At 38.7% G+C, this 19,224-nt stretch overlaps 1 protein-coding gene across 1 annotated transcript in view; it reads left to right on the top strand.

Moving 5' to 3' along the window:
- LOC126095676 (small conductance calcium-activated potassium channel protein) overlaps positions 1-18,641 on the top strand; it is a 239,926-nt gene extending 221,285 nt beyond the window's left edge. Inside the window, exon 9 of the mRNA XM_049910433.1 lies at positions 12,302-18,641. Within this exon, the coding sequence (XP_049766390.1) occupies positions 12,302-12,688 (387 nt within the window). The 3' untranslated portion in view covers positions 12,689-18,641. The remainder of the gene's footprint in view (positions 1-12,301) is intronic.
- The last annotated feature ends 583 nt before the right edge of the window (positions 18,642-19,224 follow it).

Here is a 19,224-nt window from a genome sequence, read left to right as displayed (position 1 = left end):
CTTCAATGTATGCCGGTGGCAGTAGTATCATTCGGCAGTCAGCTCCAAATTCCAGTTCCCTAAATCTTCTCAATGATGATCCTCCCTCCTTCTGTCTAGGGATTCCCATTTGAGTTCTCAAAGCATCTCTGTAACACTTACATCTTGTTTGAATGTACCGGTGACAAATCTAGCAGCCCACCTCTGAATTGCTTTGATGTCCTCTTTCACTCCAGTTGGAATGATCCTAAACACTTCAGAAGTATTAGGTCGCACCAGTATGCTCTATGCCGTCTCATTTACAAGTGAACCACACTTTCCTAAAATTCTCCCAGTAAGGTTACCTTCCCTACCACAGCCCTCACATGCTCATCCCATTTCATATCAGTTTTCAACCTTATGCCCAGATATTTAAATGGCATAACTGTGTCAAGCGGTACACTACAAATGCTGCATCCAAACATTACAAATTTGTTTTTCCTACTCATCTGCATTAACATTCCCCCACATTTAGAGCTAGCTGCCATTGATCACACCAACTAGAAATTTTGTCTAAGTCATCTTGTATCTTCCTACAGTCACTCAACTTCAGCACCTTAGCACACACCGCAGCATCATCAACTAACAACTGCAGGTTGCTGCCACCCCATCCACAAAATCATTGATGCATATGGAGAAAAACAGCAGTCCTGTCACACTTCCCTGCAGCACTCCTGATAATAGCCTTGCCTCTGGTGAACACTTGCTGTTGAGTGTTCTATTACTGGATTCTATTGCTCAAGAAGTCTTTGAGCCACTCAAATATCTGTGAACTTATTTCATATGCTCGTACCTTCTTTAACAGCCTTCAGTGGGCTGCTGTGTCAAATGTTTTCTGGAAATTTATAAATATGGAATCTGCCTGTTGCCCTTCATCCATATTTAGCAGAGTATCATGTGAGAAAAGTGCAAGGTGAGTTTTGCATTAGCAATGCTTTCTGATTAGTGACCATAAGCTTCTCGGTCTCAAAAGAAAATTATCATATTCAAACTGAGAATATTTTCAAGGATTCTGCAGCAAACTGAACAAATCTTTCAGTTGTCTCTCTACATCAGGAATGCTTATTACTACTTCATCCATACGGGAGTCTGTCCAATGGTCAAATAAACATATGTTTGTACAATTCTCCTGTGTGAATATTTTCTTGAACATGAAATTTGATACTTTGGCATTCATTCTGCTATCTTCAACTGCCACATCAGACCGATCAACAAGGGACTGAATGGAAGTCTCTGCCAGATCTTTTGCTACGGTATATGGTGGTAGCTGTTGTAGGCTCCACACATAGATCTATTCACAGGTGCACAAATCTCTACTAACCTTTGCTTGTTGTCGTTTGTGCATTTTCTTTTGAACTGAAAGTGCAACAGCCCCTGCTTCCTCAGAATCTTGTGAATTTCATTATTAAACCAAGATGGGTCTCTTCCATCCTTCATCCACTTACTAAACACTTAACTCTCCAGAACACAATTTACACTATGCTTGAACTTTGCCCATAATCTCTCTACATCCATCTTACTGGAACTAATCGACGTGATTCACTTTTTTAAGTGAGATGCTCAGAACTGTTTATATCTGCTGTATCTAGCAGCAATACTCTCCTAGCCAACTTGACTTGACTGATTTATTAACTTTCGTAACCATAGTTGCCGCCACCCCCCCCCCCCCCCCCCATGAACCATGAACCTTGCCATTTCTTTGAGCTTTTCTGATGTACTCTGTTAGTCCTATCTGGTGAGGATCCCACACTGCACAGCAGTATTCTAAAAGAGGATGGACAAGCATAGTGTAGACAGTCTCCTTAGTAGGTCTGTTACATTTTCTAAGTGTCCTGCCACTAAAACGCAGTCTTTGGTTACCCTTCCCCACAACATTTTCTATGTGTTCCTTCCAATTTAAGTTGTTCATAATTGTAATACCTAGGTATTTAGCTGAATTTAAAGCTTTTAGATTAGACTGGCTTATAGTGTAACCAAAGTTTAACAAATTCCTTTTAGCACTCATGTGGATTACCTCACACTTTTGTTATTTAGCATCAACTGCCAATTTTCGCACCATTCATACATCTTTTCTAAATCGTTTTTCAATTTGTTTTGATCTTCCGATGACTTTATTAGTCAATAAACAACAGCTTCATTTGCAAACAAACGAAAATGGCTGCTCAGATTGTCTCCAAAATCATTTATATAGATAAGGAACAGCAAAGGACCTATAACACTACCTTGGCAAACACCAGAAATCACTACTGTTTTACTCGATGACTTTCCGTCAATTACTACAAACTGTGACCTCTCTGACAGAAAATCACAAATCCAGTCACATAACTGAGATGATATTCCATAAATGTGCAATGTCACTACGAGCTGCTTGTGTGGTAAGTGTCAAAATCCTTCCGGAAATCCAGAAATATGGAATTGATCTGAAACCCCTTGTCAATAGCACTCACCACTTCATGTGAATAAAGAGCTAGTTGTGTTTCACACGAACGATGTTTTCTAAACCCATGCTGACTGCGTGTCAATAGACCGTTTTCTTCAAGGTAATTCTTAATGTTCAAACATTATATGCCAACTAGCTCCACAGATGATGAAGAGATTGAAGAAATGTATGATGAGATAAAATAGTGAAGGGAGATGAAAATTTAATAGTCATGAGGGACTGGAATTTGATAGTAGGAAAAGGGAGAGAAGGAAAAGTAGTAGGTGAATATGGAATGGGAGTAAGGAATGAAAGAGGAAGCCCCCTTGTAGAATTTTGCACAGAGCATAACTTAATCATAGCTGACACTTGGTTCAAGAATCATGAAAGAAGGTAGTTTACATGGAAGTAGCCTGGAAATACTGAAAGGTATCAGATAGATTATATAATGGTAAGACAGAGATTCAGGAACCAGGTTTTAAATTGTAAGACATTTCCAGGGGCAGATGTGGACTCTGACCACAATCTATTGGTTATGAACTGTAGATTGAAACTGAAGAAACTACAAGAAAGTGGTATACTGAGGAGATGGGACCTGGATAAACTGAAAGAGCCAGGGGTTGTAGAGAGCTTCAGGGAGAGCATTATGGAACGATTGACAAGAATGGGGGAAAGAAATACAGTAGAAGAAGAATGGGTAGCTTTGAGAGACGAAATAGTGAAGGTAGCAGAGGATCAAGTAGGTAAAAAGAGGAGGGCTAATAGAAATCCTTGGGTAACAGAAAAGATATTTAATTGAATTGATGAAAGAAGAAAATACAAAAATGCACTAAATGAAGCAAGCAAAAAAGAATACAAGCGTCTCAAAAATGAGATCGACAGGAAGTGCAAAACGGCTAAGCAAGGACAAATGTAAGGATATAGAAGTGCATATCACTAGGGGTAAGATAGATACTGCCTACAGGAAAATTAAAGAGATCTTTGGAGAAAAGAGAATGACTTGCATGAATATCGAGAGCTCATATGGAAATCCAGTAATAAGCAAAGAAGGGGAAGCAGAAAGGTGGAAGGAGTATAGAGGGTCTATACAAGGGCGATGTTCTTGAGGACAATATTATAGAAATGGAAAAGAATGTAGATGAAGATGAAATAGGAGATATGATACTGCGTGAAGCGTTTGACAGAGCACTGAAAGACCTAAGTCAAAACAAGGCCCCGAAAGTAGACAACATTCCATTGGAACTACTGACAGCCTTGGGTGAGCCAGGCCTAACAAAACTCTACCATCTAGTGAGCAAGATGTATGAGACAGGCAAAATTCCCTCAGACTTCAAGAAGAATATAATAACTCCAATCCCAAAGAAAGCAGGTGTTGACAGATGTGAAAATTAGCGAACTATCAGTTTAATAAGCCAAAGATGCAAATTACTAACACGAATTCTTTACAGATGAATGGAAAAACTGGTAGAAGCCAACCTCAGGGAAGATCAGTTTGGATTCCGCAGAAATGTTGGAACATGTGAGGCAATATTCACCCTACGACTTATCATAGAAAATAGATCAAGGAATGGCAAGCCTATGTTTTTAGCAGTCGTAGACTTAGAGAAAGCTTTTGACAATGTTGACTGGAATACTCTCTTTCAAATTCTGATGGTGGCAGGGGTAAAATACAGGAGCGAAAGGCTATTTACAATTTGTACAGAAACCAGATGGCAGTTATAAGAGTTGAGGGACATGAAAGAGAAGCAGCAGTTGGGAAGGGAGTGAGACAGGGTTGTAGACTATCCCTGATGTTATTCAATCTGTATATTGAGCAAGCAGTAAAGGAAACAAAGGAAAAATTTGGAGTAGGAATTAAAATCCATGGAGAAGAAATAAAAACTTTGAGGTTTTCAGATGATATTGTAATTCTATCAGAGACAGCATAGGACCTGGAAGAGCAGTTGAATGGAATGGACAGTGTCTTGAAAGGAGGATATAAGAAAAACTTCAACAAAAGCAAAATGAGGATAATGGAATGTAGTTGAATTAAACAGGTGTTGCTGAGGGAAATAGATTAGGAAATGAGAAACTGAAAGAGGTAGATAAGTTTTGTTATTTGGTGAGCAACATAACTGATGATGCTCGAAGTAGAGAGGATATAAAATGAAGACTGGTAATGGCAAGGAAAGCGTTTCTGAAGAAGAGAAATTTATTAACATCGAGTATAGATTTAAGTGTCAGGAAGTCGTTTGTGTTAATATTTGTATGGAGTGTAGCCACATATGGAAGTGAAACGTGGATGATAAATAGTTTCGACAAGAAGAAAATAGAATCTTTTGAAATGTGGTGCTACAGAAGAATGCTGAAGATTAGATGGGTAGATCACATAACTAATGAGGAGGTATTGAATAGAATTGGAGAGAAGAGAAATATGTGGCACAACTTGACTAGAAGAAGGGATCGGTTGGTAGGGCATAATCTGAGGCATCAAATGGTTCAAATGGCTCTGAGCACTATGACACTTAACATCTATGGTCATCAGTTCCCTAGAACTTAGAACTACTTAAACCTAACTAACCTAAGGACATCACACAACACCCATCTAAGGCATCAAGGGATCACCAATTTAGTATTTGAGGGCAGCATAGAGGGTAAAAATCACAGAGGGAGACCAAGAGATGAATACACTAAACAGATTCAGAAGGATGTAGGTTGCAGTAGGTACTGGGAGATGAAGAAGCTTGCACAGGATAGAGAGCATGGAGAGCTGCACCAAACCAGTCTCTGGACTGAAGACCACAACAAACAAATTATTTAAAGAGACTAGAAGAAGCAGCAGCAGAAGAAGGAGGAGGAGGAGGAGAGGGAGAAAAAGAAGAAATCTCCTGCAGGGTGCAGTAGGAATACTATGCCAAGTTGACAACCAAACATCCTGCAGAGGTCTCTTCAGATACCTTCGGATTCTTACTTTGCATGCCAGTATATTTACTCACTAAATTTTCTAAAGGCAAGTTACAACCAAAAATAGATGGGACTTGCCACCCTTTATTTGTCAGTTTGAGATCTGTTAGAGAACACTTCCAGAGCATTGCAAACTATTTTAAGTAAGCATTACAATCAAAATACAGTTTGCATGGTATTAGAGTTCTGCCAATGATAACTAGGGTCCACAGCATTAACAGTGTAAACCAAACCAATATGATGGTCAACAGTAATGTTGCTCAGGCTGTTCAGTTACCATAGGGACATTGACTGGTGCCACCACATTCACTTCCTTCCTGCAGCAACCACTGAGGGAGAGAAGTGCAGGTGATGTGGGGTCCAGATGACCTGCCATTGGGAGTTATGGTGAACCGATACCCATAGGTACCCCTGCAGAAGTCTAGGGTGGGACAAAGCTCAGTGGAAGTCACATGAGTCACTCCAGGATTGTGGGGTGTCTCCAGGGGAACATGGAGGCTTATGACCAAATAGCGGACGCAAAGTTGGTTTTAGTGGCAGTAAAGAAGTCTGTGAATCCAGGTTGGGTGGTGTCTTAAACTCACAGGCCCTGACTGGGGATATTGACCTGGAAGGTAAGTGCCTCAATGATGACAATGAGCCCACAGTGGACAAAACACTGAAAGTACATATATTATGAACATCTGATTACAGCCAGAACAGAACTGTCTCCTGGATGGAGAGTGCTGCTGTTTATATAAACATCAAATATTCCAGAATATGCAAACATTACAGCATCTTCTGGAAATGATAAAAATAAATAACAAATAATTTCTGGTTAATGAATCTGAATGAGTGACCCACAGTATTCCATCCAGTGATGTTAACTTGTACACCACACTGCAAGCAGCAGTGCTCATGTCAATATTAAAACAAAACAAAATATTACATATTTCAAAGCAATTCTTAAACTCTACCTTCATAATAAGTACTACACCAGTACAGACGATTTTTAATGGCCAATTTGTTGTCTGTTTGTGCCTTTCACAGTTGCTATTGATACAGATATTTTAAATATGATATATTTTATATTTTAAATATGATATATTTTAAATATGATATAAATTTTACTATTTTATTGATGACAAAAGTACAACTTTTGTTTTGTGTTTGTATGCTGTAAAGTGGTAACATTCAGGTATCTACTCAGGTAGCAAAATATGTTGCTACTACTACATGTTGTTGCTACTACTACAAAATATGTTGCTACTACTACTGAAGTTGTTACAATTATACACTGTAAAATATTTGTAAAATTGTTTGATTATGTACAGAAAAAGATTAAGAAGAGGACTAACAAAGCATTACACTGTGCAGTGAATACAAGTAAGACACTCAAATGTGAAAGTCACCCGCCAGCTTAGCCGTGAGCGCTAATGCACTGCTTCCTGGACTCGTGTAGGTGCACCGGCCCCAGATCAAATCTGCCCACTGGATTAATGACAAGGGCTGGTGTGCCGGCCAGCCTGGATGTGGTTTTTAGGTGGTTTTCCACATCCCCCTAGGTGAATCCTGGGCTGGTCCCCATGTCCCGCCTCAGTTATACAGCTCACAGAAATCTGAACATGTTCGCACTATTCCATGGATTACACTAGATGCAGATAGCTGGGGTACTAATTCCATCCCACAGGGTATGGGATGGCGGCAGGAAGGGTATCCGGCCACCCCTTCACATTAACATTGCCAAATCCATTCCTTACTATGCCGACCCCGTGCAACCGCGGGGTACACGCATAAGCGGAAGAAGAAAGACTCAAATGTGAAAGTCCCCACTGTTAACTGTGGCAAATAAAACAGGTACACTCATCACCCAGCACAAAAGCTATGGTATGGCCAACATAAATCCCCTCAGGGACTCAGAATTCATTTGCTGAATATGGGCTTGGCAACCCCAGGTTACTGAGCTGGGGGCTGGTAAGCACCGTCAGTCACCATAAGGTCTGGGCATTCTTCAGTGACCACTCTGCAGCATGGCAGTGAAATGTTACGTGTCGCAGGGAATGGGGATCGTACACACCTAATCCTATGCGGTCCTACAAGTGCCAGAATTTTGGTCACGCAAAGCTGAGTTGTGGGGGCGAAGCAACCTGAGGGAAACATGGAAAGGTAACCCATGAAGCTGGGAATGACTGTCCATCTCCAGCAGTCTGCATTAACTGCTCCTGGAGACACCTAGTCTGGAGCCAAGACTGCCCTGCTTTTGCAGAGGAATGAAAACTTCAGGAACTGAAAGTGACCAAGTGGATCCACTATGCAGAAGCCAAAACGTAATATAAGGTGATGGAACACCCTGTCTTCACCACTTTTTGTGCTTCTGTGGTGCAAAACTCTGTTCCTGAGGTCAATGCTTTGATGCAGACGATGTCCAGTGTACAACTATCCACCACCAGCAACTGTACTTGCATGTGTACATGCCAAAGCAAAGTGCTTAAGGATAAAGCAATCCAAGCATTTACAGAAAATGCTAGCAACAGTTCTGCAGTGAGCACCAAGAAGACACACAAAAAGCAGTGTGTCTCTCGATGCCCCATTTCCCCCTTATCCTCAAATGGACAGGGTGCAGGGAAAGGATCATGATGTTCGAGTCAAAAGCTGTGCCAGGCACCATCAGACATCATTCTGACATGTCTCAAGGTTGAGGAGGACATCATGGAGCTAGATGCCTCAGATCCAGGCAGCCCCCAGTGCAATGATTCCCTTACTACAGTGGAACATGAATGGGCTCAGCACTCATGTGAAGGAACTGAAACTCCTAGCACAGGCATGTCCCTTGTGCTTGTGTTTACAAGAAACACATTTTAAACATACTGATGTCCCTGTGCTACGGGGCTGTACCCTATACCGCATGGATTACCTACTGGGGGAAAGAACCAAGGGAGGGGTCACTGTGTTTGTCACTAATGCGCACCCCTCCTCTGCTCTCCCCCTGGCTACTGACCTGTAAGCAGTTGCAGCTAAAATTAATATGTGTCAGAAAGTCACTGTTTGTTTGCTGTATTTACCTCTGCAAGATGCAGTAAACTCTGAGACACTCACAGAACTTACAGAACAACTCCCCTGACCACTTCTCCTCCTGGGAGACTTCAATGCCCATCATGTCTTGTGGGGCTCAACCTCTACTTGCCCTTGGGGTCAGGTTTTGGAAAGCCTCGTGACATCTCATAAGCTGTACATCTTCAACACATGTAGTCACACTCATTTCTGCACTGCTCCTGGGACATTCTCAGCCATCGCCCTCTCTTTCTGCTCTCCAGCCCTCGCAGACTGTGTTCGGTGAGTCATTGATGATCTTCATTCCAGTGACCAGTTCCCACTGTGCCTTCACCTACTGGACAGAGCACTACCCAAAATATGGTCAGTAGCACTAACAGAACACTGTTCAGCCAGCTTGCTGTGTTCAAACAATGCAACAGCATCCAGGGTTGGGTGGACCACATGACACGAGTGATGCAACATGCCGCCGACTTACCCGTCCCCAAGTCTGTCAACTGTCGTAGGAGGCAATCTGAGCCTCATGGACTGCTGAGTGCCATTCAGCAATCCAGGATAGGCATGCGGCTCTTCACCAGTTTAAATGTTGCCCAATAGCAGACCACCTCAGAGCCTTTCGACTCACGAAAGCCGAGGCTCGAAGCATAATTAAGGAGAGCAAAAAGAGGTCATGCCAAGAGTTTCTCAACTCCATCAACAGTTCCACTTGCCCTACAAAAGTATGGGAAGCCATCTAGAGAATTTCCAGTACAACTGTTTACCAATAGCAGCAGGGTTGAAACAGGGATATCTCCAAATGACGCCCAGAGACATCGCTCAGACACAGGAAGATACTTTTGCAAAAACTACTGTGCATTTCAGCCAGGATATGACGTGTCACTGCTACCGTGTGACTGTCAAGAGGGGCCAGTTAAAATAGGGATCCAAACGCTCTGAATCCTACAATTCCCCTTTCTCCATGTGGGAGCTGGAATCAGGCCTGTCTGAGGCACACAACAATGCATCCAGTCACAACCATATCAGGTATTGTGTGCTTTGACATTTTCCACCAACATAGCAGGAAACCTACTTGAATCTTTTAATTTTATATGGCTGACAGTGTCGCAGTAGCTAAATGAGTATCACCTTATCGAGCTGTGTAGGGAAGACTCTGGAGTGAATTGTTAAGTGTCATGTGGTCTGGTTGCTAGAAACCAGGCAACTCGTTAGCTGCTCTCAGTGTCGATTCTGGGGATTTCAGAGCACTGTCAACAATCTAACCCTGCTAGAGGCAGCTATTCAGCAGGCAGCACTGTATCAGCATATTCTTCGATATTGTTAAGGCTACAATTACTTTGAGACATAGTATTCTCACACAACTCTACCAATGGGACTTTCTTAGCTGCCTCCCCATCTTCATAAGGTCTTTCCTGTCTCAGCAGTTTTTTTAGGGTCTGAGTTGGTGACATGCTGTCATATAGTTTTGAGTGGGAGAATGGTGTCCCTCAGAGCAGTGTTGTAACATTAGAGGAGTGGGCTGCAAAGATGGGTTTTCAGTTTTCTACAGGTAAGTGTGTGTGTGTGTTGGAGGGGGGGGGGGGGGGGGGCATGCACACACATTTTAATCGATCTTGTCATATTTTTCATCTACCTGACTTGGATATGTGGGACACCATCCTACATTTTAGAGTCACAGTAGAGTTTCTGGGCCTCATTTTTTCTCCAAATTGTTGCAGTTGCCTCGTCTGAGAGACCTGAAAGTCAGAACTCTCAACGCACTGAACATCATAAAATGCTTTAGCCACAGATCTTAGGGAGCAGACAGGGTGTGTCTGCTCATGTTTAATAGGACTTTTATGCGTTTTTGGCTCAACTATGGGTGCACAGTGTATGGATCAGCTTCTTATTTGAAGATCATTGACACTCCACTGTTAGGGGATTCAGCTGCCTATAGAACCAATACCATGGCTAGTCTCTGTGCTGAGGCTGGGGAACCACCACTCACCATCTGGCAGCTCCTCATTGTGTGTCAGGCGTGCAAGTTCCTTGCAGCTCCGAATTCGCCCACATATCATACTGTTACTCATCCACCTCTGAAATGTCTTAACTGTCCACAAGCGCCGGCCGGAGTGGCCAAGCAGTTCTAGGCGCTACAGTCTGGAACCGCGCGACCGCTATGGTCGCAGGTTCGAATCCTGCCTCGGGCGTGGAAGTGTGTGATGTCCTTAGGTTAGTTAGGTTTAAGTAGTTCTAAGTTCTAGGGGACTGATGACCACAGCAGTTAAGTCCCATAGTGCTCAGAGCCATTTGAACCATTTGTCCACAAGCCACAATGCCATTTGGGATCTGTGTGCACTGGTGCTGGAGTCACTTGGTGTGGAGAAGTACAACCTCAAATTCAGAGTTTTAACCATCTGCTTCCCTAGTTACTGTGAAGGCCTAGAGTGATTTTCCTCCTGTTTTAATGTGATTTTCCTGACATTTTATCTGAGCACAACTAAAATGTCTGAGCACAACTACTATATCACTGTCTCTATGGATAGGTCCAAACAGGGTGCCACAGTTGCTTGCTTTATTGTTTTACTGGATTGTGTCCTCAAGGTCCAATTACCTGAAGACCTTACTGTCTTTGATGCAGAATTATATGTGATCTTGCGGGCACTGGAGCAAATGAAATGTTGTTCCAATGCTAAATTTCTTGTCCGTTCCAGTTCTCTGAGTGTCCTGCACTCTATACAATGTTTGTACCCAGCAGACAAAGTAGTCCAGAACATCCCAGATGTCCTCCTCCAACCATAATTGCTGGGAAAGAAGGTATCTTTCTGCTGAGTTCCAGAAAACATGTGTATTGTGGGGAATGAAAGGGCGGATCTAGCACCCAAGGAGGCATGTCATAATCCTCATTTATTCCAATGTGCCACTGCCCTGCTTGCTATAGTCTTGCTGTTGAGATTCGAAGTCTGGTGTCAGTGGGAGGATGAGTGGCTGGAAGTGACAGACAGCAAACTTTGTCTAGTGAATCCCACAATGTGGCCGCAGAGTACCTCCTTCCAGCCATGTCAATGGGATGAGGTCCTCCTTACTTCTCTGAATAGGCCACAACCCTATGACTCGTGGCTTCTTGTTCCAGTGAGAGGACTCTTCAATGTGTGGTGCTTGTGGCGTACAGATTACAGTGTGCCACATTTTATTGAACTGGATTTTATTTTCTTACCAGTGGGTTGCAGCAGATTTTGTGATGGATCTGCCCTCTATTTTAAGTAATGTTCAAACGAATGTGTTTAGTTTTAAAATTTTGTGAATTGTCCAATATTTTTCCCAAGCATGTAGGAAGATGGTTTTAATGTGTTAACAGGGTAACTGGCTCATGTATGTTTCTTCTGTGGTCAGCCTGTTACATTTTCCAGTGCCTTTATTTTACCTCCTTTGTCATTTTACTTGTGTTTTAATCTCATATATAGCTACTTTTACTATTTTACATTGTTTGTTTTAATGAGTGTAAGGTTGCTGATAACCTCACTGTCGAGCACACATAAGTTCCAAACACACACGGAGATATATATATTCATGTATTGCTAGTATATTGCAAGCTGTGGGAACAAAACATCCCTTCATATGCACCTGTAGAGTTTGGGAAATAGAAGAGAAAATGTAAGGCAGTAAGGCAATTGATGTGGAACTCCCTTTTTTATCTCATTTCTGGTAGAAGAATGTACAGATTTATACAAAAACTTTGCTTATAATTAGTATCAGTGTGCCTTTCAGTCACTGAAAGATTCTGCAGTCTAATTAAATTACAGTGATCTTAACCTGCCCCTCCTTATGAGTAAGAGATTTTTAATTGTAACAGTATTTTAAACTAGTTATTTGTGCTTAAAGTTTGTACATGGTTTGTCATATATTGTGTTACAGACACAAAACACTGTCTACGAGATTGTATCGGATATGAGTGGAAGGCAAGATGCACTGGAGGAGCGTTTGTCCAATTTGGAGGACAAACTGACAGCTATCCAGGAGCAGTTGGAATCGCTGCCCGAGACTCTAGCCCGGTGCCTCACACAGCACTCCGAACGGCAGGAACAACGACGCAACTTCCTCCACCCCGAGTCCGCACTCTCGGCGCAGCCCGCGGCTGCCCCGGCCACCCCCCTCCTACTGGGGCCGGCACCGCTGTCATTACCACACTCGCGCAGTGTGCCCAACCCGTGGCCCCCGAGCCCTATCGTACCTCCCATCAGCAGCCGCACACCACACCTCGTGCCCACGCCGCCTGCACCGAGTGCCCCTTCGACCAGCTGAGAGGATGACAACTCTCGTGTGCCTGTTTTCTTCCTATTTGGTTCTCCTGAGATTGCAAATGAAATTTATTTGTGATATACAGTCTGCTCCTAATGAAGCAAATACTCAGCAATGGTGAACTTACAAGCTACTCTCTGTGTTAATTTTTCAAATGTAGTGTCACATTAACAACTGGCCCTTATCCTTATTGCTGCAAACTTGCAGAACTTGTCAAGTGTCATTAATACAAAATGTATATATGTTTTAAGTTACAGCAAATGATAATTACTTGTGAGATATTGAACTACTATTTGTGCAGATTAATTTGTGACTATCCATTATATTCATATAACAGTGTGGGACTGAGTATCATACAAAGAAGCTAAAATGAGTACAAAAGTGCTGTTATAAAGGAATTTCAAGTAAAAATAAGGTAAATATACATTTTGTATGTACATGCTGAAATGTAAATTAACACTATAAAAGTAAGAAAAATTACTGATTATTTTATATGTAACAGTCTACAAGAAATAGCTTAAGTAACAACTCGGTACTACTCTTCCATGGTTTCTGCACCACACACTACACACAAGAAATTCTCTCTTTTTGCCTCTCCTGTAATAATTAATGAGTTTTACGACAGTAAGGCTTTCTGTTTCGTCCACATGAAAGCACCAACACTTTATCTCATGTTATAGATTTGACATCAAGTGGGCTAGAATTTTATTTTTTCCAATGTTTTTTCAAGTTATGCTTTTTGTTCATAGTAATCCTGTACCCTGGTACTCATTTTTCCTGTTTCTCTGCAGCATGTTAGTTTATACCTGTTGCATTATGCTGCAAGATATCCATATATTTTTTCCCTTTAATTTCCAAGTTTTATTATCTTTACTACCATTACAAATTTCTAGCCTAGAACTGAATTTATGTTTATATAGTTATTCCTTAAATATCAATACTTACTCCAGAGACATGAAGTGCTGGTCTCTCTCTTCCTTTCATACTATAGAATTAGTAAGCAAGGAAAGACTTCAGCAAAACACCTTATATTCTGGTGAAAATGTGTACCACCTAGGCCTACTTTGATCAATTTTGTTGTTATTCTACTTCTTCAATTATTTTTTGACTCAGAGATCATAAGATTGTTAAAGAAGAATACTGTTATATCTGTTGGAAGTTACAGGCTGAAGTATCATCATTCAAATGATATGCTTGTAAGACACTGTCCCCAGGATAGTAATTGCCAATAATTCTTCCAACTGAACACTATAAACGGACTTAAACAAATGGCGATTATGTAGTAAATAGTAATTCTTATAGGTAATACTTAGCCCTACAGTAGATACTAATTACATTCATTGCTCTTGGTATGTGACTTCCTCTTGCCACACCTTTCACACCTCAGCTGGTTAATTTTATTTCTGCCATTTGTAACGATTCGTCAAGTAAGTTGAAGTTTATATTTTAATATAATTGCTGCTAGTTTCTCATTATACATTGTTATTAATTGGGTGAAACTTATAGTTTATTGTTCTGTCTCTGACTTTACTGTATTGCTCTTTCCTGATTTCTGAAGTTATCATGTAATCTAGAGACTGAACGTCCTCTTTGCAACATCACTGTTTCCAATTTACACCACAGTTTTACTCTTATATGCATATGGACTGTAATAACCATAATGATTCCTATTATTAAGATAACTACATTTTATTTATTAGAGCTCTTCATATTGTCTAACTCTGCACCAAGTGTATATATTTATCATCATCTTCATATCAATCACATACATTGTGCCTTAGTATTCAGAGTTGTTGCGTAACACTGCTTAGCAAGGTATGATGAAAGCATTGTGCAACACTATGGATTTTACTGTTTCCATTATTATTTTAAATACAAAACTGGAAAAATGTTCAAATACTGGTTTCCATAAGTAAGATTGTTATGAACGTGAGAAATATAACTTCAAGTAATATTTTGACACAATTAAAATAGAAGTTGCAGGTTCCAATGTCTGCACATTCTTGTCACCTAGGGTGTTGTCCATTATAATTTTTTATTTACAGTATGTGTAAACCATGAGAACCATTTTATGTAATATTTTTTGAAGTTTCATGTAATGTCCTAGTACTGAGATTTAATACAAGCTGTTTGCATTAACAATATATTTAATGAATTTAAGTGTATACCACACAGCACAGTAATCTAATCATAATTAAGATTTCTTCTGGGAGTACTTGTAAGCAAGACCTAATTTCTTGAGAGTAATTTTCACTACAGGCACTTTAAGAACATATAACAATCAATGGAGCAGACTGTCAAGTGAAAAGAGTACTTCAGTTGCAATTACATTATTTATTGAAAACCAGGAGAGCTACTGTCCTCATTCCATAAGTAACATTATTCATTTACTATTAATGAAACAGAGACATTTTCTGTGCCATTTTCTACCTGCTCAAATGACTATAATGCACTAACTGTTCTGAATGATTATGTGAAAATTCAAGGAGAGTGTTAATGGACAGCAACACAAAACTTTTGTGCCCTTGATAACAATTGTGATGATATTTATGGCCTTGACAATGGCTAATGTTTATTTTCATGAGCATATTTCAGTTGAGTGATATGAGTGAGTATCCTAAGTGAATGAGAAGTGTGAAAAGCATTAACAGTGTTGAATACTGTTTAAGTGTGATAACAGAACTAATATGTCATAACTATTCTCAGCAATTGCAATTTTTATACAAGAAGCCTTCCATAAGTGATGCCATCTTCTTAAATGGTTACTTCCTCAGCCTATTTAAATTTACTTGTTATTCAAGTTGAGGAACACACATAAATAAACAAGAATGCCAGCCCAGGAATGTGGAACATGTTAAATATTTCCTGTAATCATATTCTGATGTGGTGTGGCTATCATAAAAAAGATTTATTTTAGTAATAATAGATTTGTTAAATTGAGTCATACTCAGAGCTGTATAAAAATACATTTATTTTGAAATCAGTTAGAGTACTGCAAAAATAGCCATTAAAATGTTGAATCTTTGACAAATTTTAGGCAGAATAAATTAATTGTAATGTCATAATAACGGAATAGTATTTTGAATGGCTCTTTCATTGAACTTGACTAGTTAAAGAGCTTTGTCTCTCGCATGAAATAAAATTAATTGCTTGTGCTATTAAATCTTTTAGGCTAGAAGGGATACATGCAGATTAGAAAGATAGAAGGTAAGTTTCTGCTGAGTAATTCAGAATAAAACACCAATTATGTGTAGTTACTATTTTTCAAGATTCTTATTCCAAACCAGATAAAACATTAAAATTTATTTTTTTAAATTTTTCAAATATAACTACACAAAATATTATAAATGCATATCTTTACAAGAAAAGAAAAATAGTTGTTAAATAATAATCTTAGAAAAGGTGCTATGTAAGAATGAAATAGAAATTATTAAAAATAACTTGTGACATCACTAATGGACTGACTTCTTCTCAGCTATCTAAAATACTTTAAAAACTTTTCTGAATATTATTCCAGTTACTGTAATTTTCATAGAGATTCTTCCAAATAATAAAGTTTTATTGTGATTTATCAAGAAATTACTGCTCTCTAACAACATTGTTTTTTGGCTTTGGAGACTGAAAAGTTTACTTTTTGTTCCTCACTGTGCAACTTCATTATTTCACTTGCCGTTGAAAAATGATAAACTGAGAAATTAAGTAAAACCTTTTTTGCAATAATTATTTTCCTCAGAAATGTGTTAAAATTTGATGTATAGTTTGAGGTGATTTTTTAGTTAATCTCATGTTGATTGCTGCATTACTCTGAGGGAGCTTGGAGTAATTGTTAAAGTGATTTGACTGAAAGATGTGGTTTGTGTTACATGTATGGTACTAATTTATTTTCTCACTTTTTTTCTTCATAAAAGATTGTTCAAATATCTGTTTTTGCAACTAGATATCTGGATGCATATTACAGACAAATATTGTTCATAAAAGACCAATGTAAAAAATTAATAACTGTAAGTATTAGAAACCATATATTTATACTAACTTAATACAAAATTATGCTAAAGTTGTATTACTTATAATGTGGAGTGTAAATAAGAGAATATATAGTTATGTACATAGAATATTGTTAAGTAGTTTTTATTATAATGGAGCATACTTGGCATATCAGACATTATGAGGATTCATACAAAGCAAGTTGAATATTAGTGTCAGTACAAGAAACAATAGTTAAAAAAATACTGTGAAGTTTTACGCCGTCTTTCCTTTTCGTATAAAATTTATCCACTATTGCATTTATAAAAAAAAATAGCCCTTGAAGTACTGGAGAGGAAATAAAATATTTTTGGGATATACTGATTCATTGAAGGATACCTCTAATTAAATGGAAGTGTATTTGTAAGTCATGCAAAATAATTTTCTTATAACTTGCATTGAAAAGGGCTTGGAAATAAGTTCAATGAGTACCCACTTGCAAGTAAATCTCAATTTAGTAGAAATTTGTTGTTACGCTCATCAGATGTTGAGGCTGTAAACGCAGTGTCAATTTCCATAACAAAGACAAAATCTCTGTGTAAAAAGTACACAGTTTTTAAAAAAGCCATGTTCTCCTGTGTAAATTTAATTAACATCTGATATATGCAAAGACTGACATAGATGTTAGCCACAAAAAGTATTTTTATTGCTGCTAGTATTTTAGTTCCATATTTTATTAACGAAGTTGTGACAAACAAATTCACTTCCATTTTCTGGATTTATAGTGTGAAATGAGGAATATGAATACAAATTCATTACTGCTGAGCAAGTGTTTTAAAAATGAATACAAATGTTATTGAACTCTGTTTATGCAAAAGCAACTGCAGTGACATGATACCCAATGTTACTGTTTCCCTGAAAGCATTAGTTCTCTGCTAGATAGTATGTATCATGTGAACAAACTGATTCTGTTCCACTAGTAATCATATTTGTTCAATGTTGTAAAAGGCTTTATTTTAAAGGAAAGAAAAAGAAAATGCCTGCATACAGCTCTGCATTTATGTTTCAAGCTTCATATTTAAAAGAAAAATGTATACATGTATAACTTACCAGTGATAACAGATGTTTTACATCTCAGCTGTGTCCACATAGTCAGTACTAGCATATCTGGTATATAAAATAAGAAATTTTTAGTCATCTATGCCATCTCATAGGTACTAATTGTCAATGATTGACAGCACAATGAAATGTCCTCTTGGCTGTGCCCTTCACAGTGAACATCGAGATGGAGGGAACTCTTTCCATTTTACAATCCTCTCTTCACTGCAAGTCAAGAAACGTGCTCGTAAACCTATATAATTTACATATGATATGTAAAAAAGGAGTTGTCATAATAAAATATAAGTATTGAGTATCAAACAGAATATGCAAGGTACTGATCACTGTCACTCAGCTTTTGAACTTCTAAAGTTGAGCTGAAGTGTTCAAGACCTACGTTACGTGCATATTTGCTGCTCAACACGTCATCTATATGGTGAGGGGGTGACTATTCTCATAGCATTATTTGTGTCCTTCTCATGCTTTTTTCATTATTTTATTAATTTCTGTCTGTGCAACACAATGTTAAGATGTTCCTAATGTGTAAGAAAATTAGCTTACCAGAAAGCTCTCACTACATGATAAACTCTCAGTCATTTCGTGACAAGTGCTTCACTAATCTGAATAGAAGTATAATATGTCTGGATTTTTTCTGTTATCATTTGGTTTATCGATATAGTTTTGATGTGTGATCTGACTAACACACAAATTAGCTATGTCAATATACATGCTTAAAATACTGAAAGCACTGAAGAAATTAATCTTATATAAGCATTCATTAATTTCAACTGCTTACCAGAAAACATACTTTGAAACACATCAGATATTTTCTGTAAGCACTGTTTGTAATGTAATTACAGGATATTATTGTGCGCCTCATTCATATTGAGTTATCTGAAATATAAAGAAGACAAAATACATTTCATTACATTCATAATAGTGTGATGATGCTTTATTTAGAATTTTTAGTTGAAAAAGAAAAGGGTTTTGTCACTTTCATGGTTCAGGATTTATTCCACATCTTCATAACTACAGCAGCTGTACATATCACTCTCTCTTTTCCCTGTTCATTTTCTCTTCTTCCCCCAGACACAGCATTTTCTGATGTGTGTGTCTGTCAGCATTGCTCCTGTTTAAATGGTTAGTGAGAACACAGCCAAATCCTGTCTCACTTATTGTTGGTATTTATTTGCTTCTTTCATTTGGAATTAGATGAGTTTTTACTTGACAACAAAAATTGTTGGCTTCTTACTCCCTTGATAGGAACAAAAAAGTTAGTTCCTCTTGGGGTGATGTTGAAGTGACAGTTAAACATTTAAAGATCATAATATCACTTCTGAAGCAATTAAAAACAGTCCATGAAGTTGTTTATGAACCTTGGCAGCATAAAAAATCAATTAAAATTATAATGTTTCACTGTACTCTTAATTATGTAGCAGTTTTCAGTTTGCTTGCCATCTCAGTCCATTTTTAATAAT

This window comes from Schistocerca cancellata, chromosome 8, assembly GCF_023864275.1.
Source record: "Schistocerca cancellata isolate TAMUIC-IGC-003103 chromosome 8, iqSchCanc2.1, whole genome shotgun sequence".
Classification (NCBI taxonomy): domain Eukaryota; kingdom Metazoa; phylum Arthropoda; class Insecta; order Orthoptera; family Acrididae; genus Schistocerca; species Schistocerca cancellata.
This window is presented reverse-complemented; position numbering and strand designations above follow the sequence as displayed.